At 37.1% G+C, this 18,043-nt stretch overlaps 2 protein-coding genes and 1 long non-coding RNA gene across 8 annotated transcripts; 2 read left to right on the top strand and 1 right to left on the bottom strand.

Annotated features, from left to right (window-relative positions):
* Positions 1–6,022: 6,022 nt before the first annotated feature.
* LOC120082866 (uncharacterized) lies at positions 6,023–7,380 on the bottom strand. Its single transcript, XR_005483310.2, has 2 exons — positions 7,081–7,380; positions 6,023–6,385 (listed from the first exon to the last, which is right to left on the bottom strand). It is a non-coding gene; the product is annotated as an uncharacterized LOC120082866 (long non-coding RNA).
* Positions 7,381–8,022: 642 nt separating this feature from the next.
* LOC120082862 (uncharacterized) lies at positions 8,023–15,329 on the top strand. 6 transcript variants are annotated; one of them, XM_090316610.1, is made up of 14 exons: positions 8,956–9,478; positions 9,865–9,997; positions 10,520–10,656; positions 10,784–10,816; positions 10,920–11,121; positions 11,199–11,437; positions 11,527–11,638; positions 11,761–11,905; positions 11,995–12,137; positions 12,245–12,414; positions 12,691–12,996; positions 13,085–13,140; positions 13,628–13,842; positions 13,958–15,329. In XM_090316610.1, the coding sequence occupies exons 1-14, from the start codon at positions 9,269–9,271 to the stop codon at positions 15,136–15,138; spliced, it is 3,282 nt and encodes a 1,093-aa protein (XP_090172736.1). In that variant the 5' UTR covers positions 8,956–9,268; the 3' UTR covers positions 15,139–15,329. The 6 variants fall into 6 exon arrangements, with proteins under 6 accessions (XP_038894141.1, XP_038894140.1, XP_090172736.1 ...); XM_090316609.1 differs by having other exon boundaries at positions 9,059–9,478; positions 13,625–13,842; XM_039038213.2 differs by lacking the exon at positions 10,784–10,816 and having other exon boundaries at positions 8,023–9,478.
* Positions 15,330–15,817: 488 nt separating this feature from the next.
* On the top strand, positions 15,818–17,942 carry GRXC1 (Thioredoxin superfamily protein). The gene is made up of 4 exons (XM_039038220.2): positions 15,818–16,234; positions 16,543–16,631; positions 17,498–17,596; positions 17,691–17,942. The coding sequence occupies exons 1-4, from the start codon at positions 16,131–16,133 to the stop codon at positions 17,774–17,776; spliced, it is 378 nt and encodes a 125-aa protein (XP_038894148.1). The 5' UTR covers positions 15,818–16,130; the 3' UTR covers positions 17,777–17,942.
* The last annotated feature ends 101 nt before the right edge of the window (positions 17,943–18,043 follow it).

Here is an 18,043-nt window from a genome sequence, read left to right as displayed (position 1 = left end):
TCACCTAAACGACCATAGGTGACACGACCTCAATCCTGAGTGTTTTAGGAACTCCTGCCTTTGAGGGTGGTCCTTTGATTAGTATGGGTGAGAGTGTCCAGATTGCCAACTCAACATGCCTACCTTTTTAGGGACTTCTCTGATCTGGGAGCTGGGAACTCAATCCACAAGATGGAATTCACTCCTTTCCCGAAGCAGGGATAAGTAGAGAGATTGCTCCTTTAAGAGCTGATTCTGGGGCTTGAACATAGTGACCACAGCTTCTCTTTGGGAGAGAAGACTCAGTCATAGTAGGACTATGACTTATGTTCATTAGAAGGATTAGTAGTACTTAAGGAGACAGATGTAACTATAGGGACATAACGGTTATTGGCCCAGTTGTACTTACGAGCGATCTGTGAAGGGTTGTCACACGGCTGATTGGTTAAGATGGACACATAATATCTCTGTGGTAAGGAGAGTTCAGCTGTAGATCTTTAGTGGAGTGTCTGGCAGTTAATGGATGGTAGATCCCATGACTAAAGAGTTTAGTCAGTTATTCACATAACGTTGGAGCTTCGAGTTACAGGTCCATAAGGTTCCCTTGGTAGCTCAATGGATTCAGTTAAGGATCAGTTCTTGGTGTTGATTTGAAATGTTCGAATTGACAAGAGGTATTTTGATTATATGTGATATAATCGGTTTAATGTATGAGATACATCTAGTAGAGGATTGATGTAAATGAGATTTACATTAAGTACCATGGAATAGAAAAAGAATTATGGTTTATATGTTTCATGAGATGAAATATTAAAACTATAGGTTATAAATATAGTATGATAAGTTGATTATCATTTATATTTATAATAACATTAATTATTGGATAATTAATTCTTTTTCTTTAATAACCAAGTGAGTGGGTGGTTATTGGATTCATGGTAACCGTGAGTTTAAAAGAAAAGTGGTTTTCCTATTTTGAAGATGATTTTTACAAACTAGTAAAAAGTTTCTCTCTCGGCGAAAAAAGGATCTCATGGTAGTTGTCAAGTAAATACAAATTTACTAAACGATGGTTGGGCGAGCTAAACGATCGTGCAGTATTTACTAAACGATCGCATAGTTTTGCTAGACGATCGCTTGCTCTAAGTAAACGATCGTATAGAGTCTGTAGCCGATAGATCGAGCTAAACGATCGCATAGCTTTTGCTAGACGATTGTTTAGCTTTATCTAAACAATTGGGCATCGACCTATACGATAGGTCTCCGCCATCTCCCACTTGCCCAATCAAGCACGCGATCGGTGTTTCCTCCTTCGTCTGCCTCATTCCAAGTTCGAATAGAGGCCACCCTCTGGATTCTCACACCGAGAATACCAAGGTAGCCTTGTTGGTAGTGCCAGACTCAACTCAACACCGTCGAGGTTTTCTGGAGGTCGTTCGTGCTGTTGCTAAGGAGTTCGTGGTCGAGGCATTCGTTAAGGACGAGCGCAGTATTCGTGTTATGGTGTTGCGATCGTGTAGATCGAGCGTTCGAGGTTGCTATTGTTCGAGCGGTCGCGCAACGGAGCGTGGAGACGCATCTTCAAATGTTCGTAGAGTTTCTCTCTTTGTTCATTTGAGTTTTTCATGTTGTAATTTCTATATTATTTGTATAACCGCTTGTTTGAAGTCGACAGTAAATGCAATATTCATTTATGATTGTGATTTAGAATAATCTTGTTCTGCTGCTCATGAAAATCTCGAATCCGATTTTCTTCGAGATCGTTCCAAACTCATTGTGACATAATTACCGCATTCACAATCTAACAAAATAGATATGCATTTAACCACTAATTACAGGCATGTTTTGAAACTTAAACAACAAGAGAACAAGAAACGTACCAGTTGAAGAACTCTTCTTCGCCTTATAACTCATTCTCGTACAAAGACTACTCCTCTCGCTCTCGCTGAGAACGTCCAAGCAATCGTCCACCAAATTAGAGTCGTCTACCCACGAACAGCCTCCTCACAAACATAGCAACAGGGAGGACACCACCACTTAGAGCCCTCGGTATTCTCGGTGTGAGAATTTAGGAGGTGTGGGCTCTATTGGATTTGGCAGAGGGAAGGAAGAAGAGAAGATCGTATACCACAACCAAGCAAGTGGGAGAAAGTAGGTGTCTATCATATAGACGATGCTTGATCGTTTAGGAAGAGGTACACGAACGTTTAGTAAATAGGCCACGATCGTATAGACAATCGTTTAGAAAACGCTCGAGCACACGATTGTTTAGGAAAAAGTTAGATGATTGTTTAGCAAATCCTATGCGTTCGTTTAGTAAGTTGCATGCGCGTATACAATCGTTTAGAAACGTTGAGCTATCGTGTAAGCTCTCAGTTTGCTATGCGATAGACAGTATACACAAAACGTGAGCGAATGGCTGATCTCTTGCAAAATAAAAACGATTTTCATTTTATTCTTCATTTACGAAAACTGAAAGAAACCTCCCACTATTACACGGTTACGGAGAAAATGCTAGCACAATTATCCTATAATTATCCAAAAATAAATAATAAATATAGTCATATTATATTCATTAACCTATAGTTTAATATCACATCAAATGTAACATGTGAACCATAGTCTTTTCTTCTCCACTAGATATAAATCATATTTATATCATTTTCCTCCAAATAATGTATCTCATACATAATGTCAATCATATTATATATAATTAACCAGTTCAATTATATCACATATAATTGAACTCCCTCTTGTCAATTTGAATACTTCAAACTGACCCAAAAACTTATTCTCAACTTGAATCCATTGAGCTACCAATGGGACCTTATGGACCTATGGCTCGAAGTTTCAACAGTACGTGAACAGCTGACTAAACTCTTTAGCCACGTGATCCACCATTCATTAACTGCCAAACATTCCACCAAAGACCGACAACTACACTCTTCTCACCACAGATATATTTCTGTGTCTATCGGATATAACCAATCAACCAGTACGATAATCCTTCATAGATGCTCGTAAGTACAGCTGGGTCAATTTACCATTTTTCCCCTGTAGTTACATCTAACTCATTAAGTACCACTGATCCCTCTAATGAACAATACAACATAGTTCTACTATGTGTGGACACCTCTTGGGCCATGAGAAGGTGTGTGGCGCCACATCGTTCGAGTCCAAGAATCAGTCCTTAAAGGAGCAAATCTATCTACTTACCCCTACTTCGAGGAATGAGTAAATTCCATCTTGTGTAGCTGAGTTCCCAGCTCCCAAATCAGACGAATTCCCAAAGTGGTAGGTTTAAGTCGGCGATCTGGCCACTCACACCCATGCAAATCAAAGGACCACCCTCAAAGGCAGGAGTTCCCAACTCACTCAGGATTGAGGTCATGTTACCTATGGTCATCCTAGTGAAGTGAAGTCTTTATCATGAACGGCGTTATATAACGAGACTATAACACTTTATGGTCCGATCTTATATAAACTCCTTTGTAGAGGACGCCCTCGCTCGCATGTCTCCATATGAATTATCAGGATCAGACCATATGTAACAAATCACAACACTTGTAACTATTCTACAAAGCGGGTCGCATCTGTAGCGTTACCAGGATAAGGTTTCCCTCCTATATCCATATACTACAGACCATTTTGGTTATCACTTAAAACATGATCCACTTCTATGTCTCCACATACATGTTTAAGTTACAAATGACAACCAGGGATCTTAGTTTATTGGATTGTGGTAAGCAAATAAAACATCTAATGTTCATAGACAAAAGTGAAGAAAATATCATATATTATACATCACAAGTGTTTGTTCAAAAATTGTGTTTATAAACTACAGGACACGAGAGTTTAGGGCATCATCCTCAACAATCTCCTACTTGTCCTAAAGCGAGTGGGGTGTACATACAACTAGTACAAAACAATAAACTAGGGCACTAAGGCCCAGTACAATAAATATCTCCCACTTGCCCTAGTCTAGCCGCGGGTGGTCCCGTAGACCCATGCTCTGAAGGTGACCCTCAAACACTGTAGCTGTAAGAGCCTTCGTAAACGGACCAGCAACGTTGTGCTCCGAAGCGATCTTCGTGACTATCACGTCCCCTCGATGCACTATCTCGCGGATGAGATGATACTTTCGCTCTATGTGTTTGTTGCGCCTGTGACTCCTAGGCTCCTTAGAGTTCACCACAGCACCACTATTGTCACAACGACGACCAACTTCGGACTCCGACAACCACCTCTGACGACTACTCCAACAACCACCTCCGACGACAACTCCAACAACCACCTCCACACAAAAGCAACTCCGACGACATACTCCAATGACCACCTTTGCTTAACCAACTTTGATGACAAACTTCAGACTCCGACGACCAACTCCAACAACTCCGACAAAGACCATCTTCGATGACCAACTCCGATGAACACCACCTCTATTAACCAACACTGACATTCACCTTGATGACCAACTTGAACAAAAGATCACCTCATTGTTATGCATAGACATTTTTGTGGATATTATTATTTCATTTGTTAGCAACAAATTAGATTTATCTATAAAAACTAACCATAAAAATATTTGCAAAAACTAAGTTTGCAAAAAAAAAAATCATTTCGTTGTATTAGTGTAAAATGTAAAAATCAAAACACTTGTATAAAAATAGAACAAAATCATTATTCATAAAAATTGAAATTTATATTTTACAAATGATGGGCCTAGACATGTCTAGAACAACTTTTAGATTAGTCAGGAACTTTCTGAGCCAAACGACCTCCTTAGCAGCTTCACAAGCCGCTACGTACTTGGCCTCCATCGTGGAATCAGCGATGTACCCCTACTTAGTGCTTTGCCACACTACTGCTCCTCAGTTAAGAGTAAAAACTGACCCTGAAATGGACGGCGAGAGGTAGCGGCTGGCGAACTCTGCAAGGAAGCGAGCGGCACGGGGCGGACAATCGCCTGGGGCGCGATGAGGAAGCGGCGACGTGGCGTGGATGACCGACTCGGGTGTGATTTGAACGACCGGTGAACGCAGCGTGGCTTCACCTCCGGCGTGGGCTTGACGGCACAACACAGGCGATGAGGGAGGTGATGCGGTCGCGCACTACTCTACTCCACTTCCCTTTTCTTTTTTTTTCAATGCACGCAAATCGAGGTCCCCCTTTAACCTATATAAATAAATCCTTAAAACCCAAAACCCTAAATTCGTATATATATATACCCCATTTTCCTCTTCCAAAACAAACTCAAACTACCAAATCTCATTTTAACAAATCTTCTCCAAACAACAACCAAATTAAAACTGAACCAAACAAACCATTCAATTGCCTAAGCTTTGGCCTTGAAATAAAAAGAAAATTCAACAATTGTATAAACTAATTTAAATTTACCTAGATCTCGGGATGTTATAGATCAATTTGGAGAAGAAGAGACGATCAATTCGTTGAAGAAAATATGCTCAAGTTGTTGAAGAAGATACAATCTATTTGTTGGAGAAGATATGCTCAATTTGTTGAAGGAGATCACTTTGTTGAATTCTAAATATTGAAATTCTTTGAATCCTCTTATTTCTAAATCTCTAACTACATGAATCAAATGAAGGGTGACCTCCTCTATTTATAGAGTTTTTGGAGACTCCATATGGGCTTGGGCTTAGTTGACTTTGAACCCAACTTTTGTGCTTGGACTTAAATTAATCTATTTTGAAATAGATTTTTATTCAAATTTGAACCATTTTATTTTAATAAATCTAGGATAGTTTCAGACCCAGTATTCCCATAGCATAATTTGATTGACGAGCTGACATTGCCGGATGGATTAATGCTTAGACAAGTGGCGTCATTTGATTTGCCAATCTTTATGTCATTAATTTTAATTTGAGAACACATGAAAATTTGCAATTGACTCCAAAATTATCAATTATTAATTTAAATTAATGACGGATCAAATTGTGATCGGCCGAAATTTCTCAAGTCAATAGCATCCTTACCTGTTACAAGAACAATAAAAATCATGTCCTCGGAAACACATAGCATATAATACAAATACTGCCAAGCAAACTGATGTATATCATTCATGAAAAATCTACATGAATCGTACAGTATCCAGAACTGAATTCGATATTGAACTAAAAGAAGTATCCTTCTTTCCACATACAATCTCAAGAACCAGAACCCCAAAGGCATATGTAGAACTTCTACTTCAGTAATCCTTAGACCATACATTAAGGGATCTTATATCCTTGGAGAAAAAGAAATCAGACTTGTTGGCGAGAGCGAAGCGTCCTGTTCGAAATATGTTGAGGATTATGTTCATTGCATTGCTAATTCAAAGCATCCATAGCTCCAGCTCACTAGATAGTTTCCTTTAGGCTTACATTGTGAAAGTCATCTCCTATTCCTAAAGAAATAGCCAAATGAGAAATTAAAAGCATAAGCTATATATATTCAACTGTGATATGTAGCATGCAACCTAGATGCTGACTCTTCTTCCAAACAAGAAAAAACCGTGCATCCTTTTACTTCTACAAATTTTCAAGTCCACATGTGAGAGAGAGTGTTAAATTGTTGCTATAATTAAATTTACCATAACCTAGCTTTAACTTTTGGGTCAATCAGTGTCCTCACAATTCCGGAGATGATATGAGATTTTAAATCTTGACTATTTGTCTACTTCTCCGAGAATCAGAACCAGTAGTACACAGAAAGTTCTTATGATTACTTATATCAGGGCATCACAGTTTTTTCAGAAGGTAGAAACTTGATACTGGAAAATCTTTCGTCAGTGAAGCAATTAAGTGTTTAGAGTCACTTGAATGATAATTTGCAGCAAAAGGAACTCCTTTCAGCAGCAAACTGCAACTGGAGTAAGCAAAAAGGGAATAGGCAGTTGCTCGAAAGATGTATAAACACATATGAACAATAAAACATTAGATCAAAGATGATGTAACAGAGTTCATATTTTGAAGTTCTTAAATCAGCAAGTCATTTCTATGTCAGGCACATTTATAAACCAAAAGACTTTCTAGGTCTTCAATACTTAAATCCCAAAAGTTTTACAAAGTTCTTGTTTTAAATTCCTCCAATCAAGTTTACCTCGTTGAAGAATTCGTCTGCATCTGCTCATCGTCGGGTAACTTCCTCAACGCATCGAAAAGGTGCTTTTTCTCAGGCATTTCATACTTGAGACTATCTTTCTTTGACCTGATTACTGTGCACAAAAGCAAAGTTAAACAAGACAATCAGAAAAATGGAGGCCTGGTGAACGAAAGTGTTTATAAGGCGAGACAAGCAAGCACTCTTTGATGCCTTCATGTAGCCTAAACAAGAACTAAGGAAGAGAAAGAGGGCAACAGAGAAGCCATTGATAAACAAGCCTACAATGACAAATCCACTGCAAAACCAAGGCAGTGAGAGAATGAATATGAACAGTGAATGATCCGACTTTCTTTCCCTTTTCCCAATTTAGCCATAGCTCAAATTCGAACATCTTTATCGTATAAAATACGCAACTCACCATTTCTGGTTCAACAACCAAGACCTCAATCATCAATGCCATTAATATTCTGATACTATATCACATTTTGAAGTAAATTCGAAACGCCAAAATGGTTTCTTTTTTTCCCCTTCCTTTGTGACCTTGGCTTCCTTCTTCATTGATCAAACATTTTGACGTTCATATATAGTACAATCCACATTACCTCTCATTAATGGTAACAACTAACCCCATTTTCAATTCGTTTTGAGCTCTGAAGCTGGTTTCTTCTACATCCAAAGCTCCCCTTTTTTGGTTCAACAAAAAACCTCATTATCAAATTCTTCATAATCTTGAATTATTCTTTATTTCTTTGCATACCTTGCTAATTAGCATATACTTTTTAAGAAAAGATTAGATTTTTCCAACATATCCTCCAAAATTTCATCAACCCACATCTTGCCTACTTCCCTAATGTCAACATTCTTATCTCTTTTGTCGTCTTTCTATTTGGCATAATATCAATTTTCCCCATTTCTCCTAACATTGACACATGAGGCTGTGCTTCCATTTTCTAAGTCTTTATCCAAAGCCCAGCCAAACTGAGACACTGAAAGAGATAATGAATCAGAGGCTGTGCTTCGAGAGAGAAAGAGAGGAGATAATGAAACAGAGGTTGTCCTTTGGTTTTCCAAAGCGGGACATTGCCAATTGGCCAGCCATATTGCAAGCTTTTTCATCAAGAAGACAAGGGTTTCCATGCACCTGAAATTGGGCCCAAAACTAAGCACAGATGACCCGACTTGAAATTTCTCTCTCCGCTTATTGAATGCTTGAGTTCCTATTTTGCCATTAATGGCGATGTCATGTCGCTGCTCGTTCCAATATGGGCCAGACATCCCAAATTTGCCGTTTGTTTCAAATGGGGTCTGAGGTTAAATGAAAGGAGCCAGGAAAAATCTCTAACAATCCTCTCAAAATTCGAAGTGTTTTTAAATTCACTTCCATATTAGTTTAAAACTTGACTGACTCCATCTGAATGAAGAGGGTTTTTTTTCCTTCATGAACTTTTGTATGAAAACAGTTTTAGAACTTTGAAATAACACATTGAAAATGTCGTCCTGGCATGGCTGCTATTTTCTCTCATAGCAATAGCATCGGATAGCTGTAGAATTAAGAATGTGGAAATGTACTTGTTCTTTTAATCATTTGACTATTTAACTTTTCTTGTGTTTGCTTTCTTTTTTGGTTCTTTCCCAAGTGCAAAAGATCAGCCATTATATTGATTAACTAATATAAAAAGAACTCTTTGTTTAAATCTTTGAACTGTTTAATAATCCTTTTATTATTTCGAATTACTTCCGTGAAGATATAGAAGCCCCTGAACGACCATTTAGGCTAAAAAACGATGGTGCTTCTTTCACTGTCTTGGTTTCCGTCCATTTTTCATATAAAAATCTCTCTCCTTATCTCTCTCTCTCTCTCTAAATTAGCCTGTGAAAATGCTTATCTTGTAAGTTGCATGTCATTCTCTTGTAGTCTTGTTCACTCTCTCTTTCCTAGAGCCTTCATGAACACCACTAAATTAGCCTCTTCTATATCTCTGTCACTTTTTCTAAGACCATTTATTGTTTCTTGTAAGCTCTTCCCATTTCCTTGCCCAAGCTCCCATTTCCATTTTCATCCTCACCACTCTTTCTCCCACGCCATAACCTACTCTGAAAGCTCAACCTCCTTAGTCATAACTTCAAAATGTGCCAATTGATTCCTGACCTCATGTCTCAGACTGAAACTTAATACTTTTCTGAAATGGGTCTGCTTAAAGTTGCTGTTTTGGTTTGTCTTTGTTGGATTTTCTCTCTTTTGTGCTTTGGAGCTCGCTGCCATGGTTCTAAGGTCACTGTGAAGTTCTTGGAGGCCCCTAAGGCTTTCTCACGCTTAAAGTCAGCCACATTTGTGTTTGAAATTTTAGTGAATGGCCTCAGTAATAATTGCAAGGACTGCAACATCAGTTGCTCGGTACCTTCAACTCTATCAGTTCTTTGAGCTCGCTTGTTTACTTTGCTGTTGTCTTCATGTGCTTTCTCTCTTTCTCTTTCTTATTATTTCTTTTCTTCTTCTGCAATATAATCCTTCAGTTTAGTTGGTTGATTTGGTAAGGTCATCGATGTTTAAGCATTTTTGTCTGTTGATGTCTTTATTTTGAAGACTCTGGCTAGGAAATTCCAGAATTTGACTCCCATTAACTGAGAATAGCTACTAGATTATTTGGACTTCAAAACAGAACATTCTGATCTATATTTGTTGGAATTGGAAAATGTGGTTCCTAATGTTTATCTTCACTTTGCACTGCACTTCTTTTCATTGATAATATACTCAAGGGCACCTCTACTTCTCTCCTGCAGCTGGATAACCACTCCTTAGACTGCAATGACAGAAAGATTTTCTTCTCTAAGTTGGAGGATGGAGAGCATAAATTCATGGTCTGCACTAATTTGTCGAAGGGATTTAGCTGTTCTAGCTACAAGTGGACTGTTGGTAAGCATATAAGAATCTCAATTATCGTTCTCAGTCAAAACAGTACTTGGATCATCAGCCACTTAACTTCACATAAGATGATAGAATTTGATCAAAATCTCTCACTGAGAAATAGAAAGTGGTTTCATGATGTTTTCAGTTAGCACTTGTAAGTTGTAATTAGTTGCTTAAGTTGAAGAAGTGTAAATCCTGTTATTTTTCTTTCCATGCAAACATAATTAAGCATCTATCAGTAGTGAAACTGAACATACCCTTTATAACGATTTCAATTTCAATAACACTATGCTTCATAAAATGCTCTTTTAAACTTTTGTTTTCAGCCGTCATTCTTGTAGAAATTTTGTCTATCATGTTTCAAGACAATATATTCCATTTGAAAGTTTAAAATAATAATAATAAATAAAGTGGAAATTTTGTTAGTTTGCACCCTCAGTCACACGTAGCATTCACAAACTGAAGGAAAAAAGAGTTAGTTTTCTCCCTTGAACTCTGCTAATTTCTTTACTATCCATTCTTTTGCAGATACTGTTCCCCCCACAGCATCAATTATGGCCTCAACAACATTTACGAACGCTTTAAATGTTTCTGTAAATATTTCTTTCTCTGAACCATGTAATGGTGGTGGAGGTTTCGGATGTTCATCTGTAGAGGCCTGCAACGTGAGTAGGTGGCTGCTTTCATTTTCGTACTGTTTAACAATACGGCTGAGAAGTTTCTTGGTCTTTATATTTTTCTTTACATCCTCAAAACGGATATCAAATAATGGTGTATCCCATGATTCTACAGAACTACAGCATATTGAAGCAAAGATATCTAAATGTAAAATGGTCATATCCATATTGTCTAATTTTGCTGGCAGAAAACATTTTTATTGTCTGGAAAGAAATTGAAGTCTGATATAAAAAAAAATTATTCATTGCAGCTACTGGTGTACGGTGAAGGGCGTGTTATGCCATCATCTTTCAAAATTCTTCAGCCCAAGCTCAAATACTCACTTTCTGTGGCTTTACCATCTACCATTCAATATGGAAGAATTATATTAGTAATGGATAAGAAATTCTGTACTGATAGTGCAGGAAATATATTCACAAGAACAGAAAATTCAATTTCTTATGTGCACTTTGGTAAGCTTACTGGACAATCGTTATTTCCCATTTCTTAATTATGTTGCAATTGTAACACAAACTTCTAAACTTGCCAGATAGAAGAAAACTGCTTGCCAACCTGAAAACTCGTGTTCCGGAAAGGCTACTCCAGCTCAACAGTGACACCAGACTGGTACAAGCAACAAACAAACTTGATAACCTAAAGGTCTACTTGTACTTTTCAGAACCAGTTCTTAATTCATCTGTGGAAGTTTTGAATGCTCTTGAAGTAAGCGATGGCATGCTGCTTCCAATTAGTGGAAGGAGCCTTGGAAATCGTAGATTCAGCTTTTGGGTTAGTGTTTTTATACTGTATATGTTTTCGTTTTTGTTTTCTGATGTCCATCTGTATATGTTTCACTTGATATGCTATTTCCTATTCAGGTTACAAATGTTTCTGGAATTGCAATAATCACAGTGAGCCTCAAGCCTAACTCTATAATAAGTAGACAAGGAAATCCCGTTTCACCACTTCCACCAGTTACTTTCCTTTATGGTAAACAATACTTTTAGTTGAGGAACTTACTAGCGGAACTTCTTACTTCACCTATGGCAATAATCGATAATTTATGAACTTCACAAGTCTGAGAATTTCATAATACATACTGTGAATTTCAGATTCCCTTAGGCCTACAGTGGTGCTCAGTACAACTACTTATATGAGGACAAAAGAAAAAAGATTTTCAGTCACCGTGAATTTCATTAAGCCTGTATTTGATTTCAACTTATCGTGTGTATCAATTCGTGGAGGTCGTTTGCAGAGGCAAGTTAGTGTTTATATGCAGGTTAAGTTTTCAATGAAACCAGATTGTCTGCTTTTCTTTTTCTTTATAATATCTTTCTATGGCCCAGCTTTCGTGAAATGGGCAGAAATATCTACTCTGTTGAAGTACAAGCTGAGGATGAAATCATATCTGTCAGTGTCCCTGAAAATGTAACGACTGATGTTGCTGGAAATCATAATCTACCATCAAATATCCTGCAAGTGTGGCACTGTAAGCATTCAAATACTTGAGTCTGCATCATACTGATAAATCCCTTGTCCTTTCATTAATTTATTTCAATTGTTATATATAAGATATGTTATGAACAAAATATGCAGATTCTATACCGGCGATATCTACAGTCGTTTCGATCTTTACAATTGCTTCATTTACAGCAACATCCCTTGCAGCAGGACTACTCACTGTATCAACAGCTAACCTTCAATCAGAAGGAGTATTCATGAGATCATCTTCTTCTCTGACATATAATCCTACAAGAAACATTTTTGTATGTAACTTTGAAGCAGTCTCTCACTATTTATTTTTTCCCCTCTATTCCATAGCTTAAAGTAGATACTTCATTTTGTACATGTTTGAAGACAACTTTCATGACTTCTTCAGTTACAAGCACCAAATTTTTCTTAAAATTCTCACTTCACCATCTTGGATGGATGTTCAATCCAAACACCGACCACTTTGAAATACCGTTTCTCGAGTTGCTAACATAAACATGTTCAATAAACTGCTTGAATACAGCATATTAAGCAGCTTCTCTTTTATGCAGAGAATTGCTTGCCACATTCAGATTTTTGCGCTATCTATATGGTTGCCTGTTACCCTGCCTGTCGAGTACTATGAATTTGCTAAGGGCTTGCAATGGAGTATTCCTTACCTTAGACTTCCATGGGAAGATGAGCATGATCATCCTGACTTAAGCGGCTACAGCCCGTTTACTGGATCAAATCCTTATCTTTCCAAAACTAGTCATTCAGAAGTTCTGCAAAACAAGGTTCCAGGCAATAACTTTACTGTGGTTGATCAGTTATATGGGTTGCCACTTACTCCAATGGAATACAGATCATTTTTCGAGGTAAGTAGGAATGACTTATCTTCTATTAATGGCAATGGAAGATGAACTTTTTCTTTTTTTTTATATAAAGATGGTTTTTTATTTACAGAGTCAGAATATCAAACCCCAAGCAGATAATATTTTTGGAGCAGGAAGTTACAGTCAGTAAGTATTTCTCTTGTTTTGCTTTTTCATTATCAAATAGTGGTTCTTTCTTCTTGGTATGGATCAAAATGAAAGGAAATATACTCAAAATATTAGAGCCTGCGATCGAAATTCTGTTCAAGATGCTTATCCTAGTACTTGCTTCATTTTGAATGAATATCATGAGAAAAACCGGTCTGCATTTTGTTAAAATATGGCTCTCTCGGAGTAAAGCTCTCCATTGTTTGTGTTCTAATATCAAAGTTCCAAGCTCAAAATGCATAGGAAAATGGATGAATGGCGGTAAAGATCTCGTTTGATCATATAGTGTTCCTTTGGAGTGTTGGAAATTAGATGTGTTGATGAATGTTATGAGCTAATGAAACCATTATCGTTGCTGAGCTATGGCATCTCTATCTTTAAATTCATTTTGTTTCTATATCTTGTTTACAGACTAAACAGAGATTCAATTTCCTTACAAATGAACATGTTGGTTTTATCCTAGCAGGTGGAATGATTTTTATAGAAGCATGTTCTGGTTTGGAATTTTTGCTGGCAGTTTGATATTCCTCCATGCTCTTTTCCTTTTCATTATGAAATGTCGAAAGAAAATATACAACACACGGGGCAGTTATGGAGCACTTACTTTCCCTAGATTTGAGATATTCATTACATTTGTTGTACTACCTTCCATGTCCATGGCCTCAGGCGCATTATTTAGAGGTAACTTTCGAATAATTTATCTGCTCCAACTGTCTTATTTGCTCCCTATGTACTTGGGAGCAAAGCATTTCTAGAAGAATATAACTTGTTTGGATCTTTATTTTGGTTGTGCTAGGTGGAGCTCTTGCAGGAGTAATAGTTGGAGTTTTGTTGCTTGGCATTGTGTCGCTTCTTTTGCTAGCCTTGCTGTTGTTTCTTTCAGTCGGAATCACGTTCGGGAAGCTACTTCAGTACAAAGAAGTTCATCAAGAAGGCCAAAAATTTCATTGGTACCAAGAACTTGTTCGTGTAACTCTAGGTCCTGGCAAGAGAAGTCAATGGACTTGGAAAAACCAGCCAAACTCTGTTTACCTTACAATTTTTGGGCCAATGTTTGAAGATCTAAGAGGTCCTCCAAAGTATATGTTATCTCAAATTTCTGTGGCGAATCCCAACAAACGTGGCGATCAGATTATTGCGTCAGATGATGAAACAGAAGATGCAGAAGCACCATTCATCCAGAAGCTGTTTGGCATCCTTCGAATATACTATACACTCCTCGAATCTATCAGACGAGTCACTCTTGGAATCATGGCTGGTGCCTACAAGGAAACACTCTCTTCCAGAACTCCAATAGTTACCTTATTATGCATCTCATCATTTCAGCTCTTTTTCCTTGTTCTCAAGAAGCCATTTATCAAGAAAAAAGTTCAGTTGGTTGAGATCATCTCCAACACATGTGAAGTTGGCCTTTTCGCTATTTGCGCAGTTCTCTTAGATAAAGAATTTTCAATCACGGATCAAACGAAACTCGGAATAACAATGCTGGCGCTGTTCCTTATAGGCTACTGTCCACAACTGATCAATGAATGGTATGCTTTGTACAAACAGGCAAAACAACTTGACTTTGGTGCGCAATCATTCTTTTCAGGACTCAAGGTGGCTTTTATTGGATTCCTCCTCCTATTCCTCCCACAAAGATTCACTAAAAACTTGGAAAGTATATTCGCCGTGAACCTTAGCGGAGACTCCGAAACCATGGATAACTCGTCTGATAGGAACATGTCGGGCAGTAGAAGCTCGAGTAATGAGAAACCATGGTTGAAACAACTTCGAAAGTTGGCAAAGGCAAGCTTCACTAAAGAGCAAGGAGGGACGTCAAATGATCCTTCGGGAAGTGGTATGCAGTGGACCGGGTTTTGGGGGCGGAGAAGTAGGAGCAGAAGTAGCAGAAGCTCTTCCATAAGTTCATCTGATTTCAGGTCCAAATCCAAAGGCTTGTACAAGGAATTTGAAACGATTTTTTCATCCAAGTGAAACAAAAACACAAATGTATTAGTATGATCTTCTGAAGTTCATTCATTGGTAGCTTATCATCCCATAGTTGATCATTTTGGGTGTAGATTACAGACAATTGGGTTCTAAGTTGTAATTGGTTCTATGGTCACCTATACTCAAAAAGAAACCCAAGATTCATCCAAAAAATTTACATTATATTCTGTGATTAATCCTTCATTGTCTTTTAATCATTTGCAAGTCATGTCAGCATCGGTTTCAACTTTAAGAAGACTTAAAGCAATTAAGAGTTTGTCTATTTAACTACATGAAATGGATATTATATATTAAATATTTATTTAACAAAATCAATTAATTCTTAAATATCAATCTCTATAAATGGAAGTTATAGTAAATGATCACGTAGTTTAATTCCAATTGCTATTTTTTATTTAGAAGAAAAAGAAAATTAATGTAGTTCCAATACTTCTTGACTAATTTTATTTTAATTTATGCCCTTCATACACTCAAATTTTGTTAGTGATTCTCCTTAGCATAAACTTTAAAATTAGTTCTCTTATTGTATTAAAAAAACAATCTTAACCAATCTGAACATAGTTACATTATTTTTCTTTTACGATTTTTTTTTTAAGTTAGTTTTTTTTTTTAATAATTTTTTTTTCAAGTTTGTTAAAGATTAACTTCGAACTGACAATACTTTAGGATTTGTTTTGAATTAGATAAATTAAAATGCTAACTTTATCAATGGTTAGATAATTAACTTTTCAGAAAAAGAAAGAATTAAGAAAAGAAAAAAATCTGGACCGTGGAAATAAATTATTCGTGGGCATTGAAGATCTTCGGCGTTCGGACGGCCATGCGAGCTTGTTCTTTTACTCTTTCAGCAAGTGAAATTGACATCAAAATTCGTCTCTTTTGACCTTTATTCTTCCCCTCTATTTCCAAATTCATACCGATTTCTTCATAGCAAAGAATCCTTGAAACTCTCCTGTTTGATCTCATTAACCGAGGTCATGGGGTCGTGGTTCAGCTCAAACAAATTGAGTAAAGAAGAGCTGGAATTAGCGCTTAACGAAGCTAAGAAGATAATCTCCTCTGAGCCTGTTGTTGTTTTCAGGTTCTATCACTATCCCAGAACTGATTTTTTCAAGTTTTACCAGAATTTTCAAATGTTAAGGCAAAGTGGAAAATCTCTATTTGGGTTTTGATCTTCCTCGTTTGAGTTTCTTGTTGATTCTCCCACCATTTACTTTTTATCAATATGTTTGATTCTGTGATAATGAAGATGTGCAGAATGTTGAATGATTTAGCTCTTATTGCTGAGAAATTTGGCCTAATTGTTATCGGTATTGAAGATTGAAGAATACTTCAATTTTGGGAAGATTGTTCTTATAATGATTCAATTATTCTTTGTTCACATGGCAGTAAGACTTACTGTGGGTATTGTTCGAGTGTCAAGCAGCTGCTCACACGGCTTGGAGCTAAGTATAAGGTCATTGAATTGAACCAAAAAAGTAAGTATTAAATGTTTGTTCTAGGTGTTCTTTTGCTGAAATATAATCTTGTTATATCTTGAAAACTGAAAATCGAAATTTAATGGAAGTTATTTGCTTGCAACTGGGAAAATGGTGTTTCCCTTTTATTTTGGGATGTAAGATGAATAGGGGTTAATTGGGTAATTAGGTAATATTCTAGGTTAATTTCATTTTTACCCTACTTGTAATAAAGCTCTATAAATCGGAATCTTCCACTATTGTATCAAATACATTATTCATTCTAATAAAAGATTTACAATCTTGATTCTGAGAAGATTACTCCTTTTAGCATTTAGGTTACATCATATGAGCTCATAGTTGACTGATGAGATTGAAATTCTAAAAGAAGAGTTAGTTTCAAGTAATACGCCCTTAAACTTTAACCCTGTTTATTGAAAAGTTTACTCAATGGGAAAAAAAATATTGAAGTGTCAAGAGGGAGGAGAAAATCTTGCACCATTAACCCAAGAGTAACTTTTGCAACTTACTCTAAAATGGAAAGAAAATGTGGGCTGGAAAACCCTGTAGTTGCTAGGAGTCCCATCCAATGTCCTGCACAATGCACTAAGAGCAGTTTTGTTCATTGTTTTGAGTAAAATACTCAATGTTGACTACAGATTATGGATGAATCATTCGCAAGATGAAACATGAAGATGTAAAATGAATGTTTTCTGGCTGAAATAATACGTGTGTTAGCTTAATTTTCTGGTCGTCTACAATGATGATCGGCATCAATTGAATATTAATGACTGAGTTGTATAATTACCCCATAACAAGTTCTTTGAGCTGTTCTGCTTGTAACTGTGTTCTTCAAACATTATGTTGAGGAATTCATCTATATGAAGGTGATGGAGATAAAATTCAGTCAGCTTTAGCGGAGTGGACGGGCCAAACTACGGTGCCTAATGTGTTTATTGGAGGAAAGCACATCGGTGGTTGCGATGGTAAGAACAGCTATTAATTTCTTTACGTTATGTCTGGTTAGTGTGTACTTCTCCCAACTTTTCTCATCTTCTATCCCCATTTGCATCGTTGCAGCGGTTACAGAGAAGCACCACAGAGGTCAGCTAGTGCCACTTCTTACTGAGGCCGGTGCCATTGCCGGTAACTCTGCTCAGCTATGAGCTTTGGTTCACTGCTTCACAATCTTGTAATGAAGCAAATGTATGTTGATGGATTTGAGGTTTGTACAAAACAGTTGTGAAAATATTTTAATGTGGCTTTTTGAATGATCTAATATCTGGAAGCTGAAGAAATCTATGCCTATGGTTGAATTCCTGCATTGTTAAATATTTGGAACATAAGGATGGATTGTTATTGGTTCTGCTTGCTTTACCACTACTGCTCTATGGTTGGCTTAACCATGAGGGCTGATCAGGTGGTTAAAGACA

Source organism: Benincasa hispida, chromosome 8, assembly GCF_027475165.1.
Source record: "Benincasa hispida cultivar pf3 chromosome 8, pf3_genome.v1.1, whole genome shotgun sequence".
Taxonomy (NCBI): Eukaryota; Viridiplantae; Streptophyta; class Magnoliopsida; order Cucurbitales; family Cucurbitaceae; genus Benincasa; species Benincasa hispida.
The sequence above is the reverse complement of the archived record's forward strand: the minus strand, read 5'-3'. Positions and strand labels throughout refer to the sequence as shown.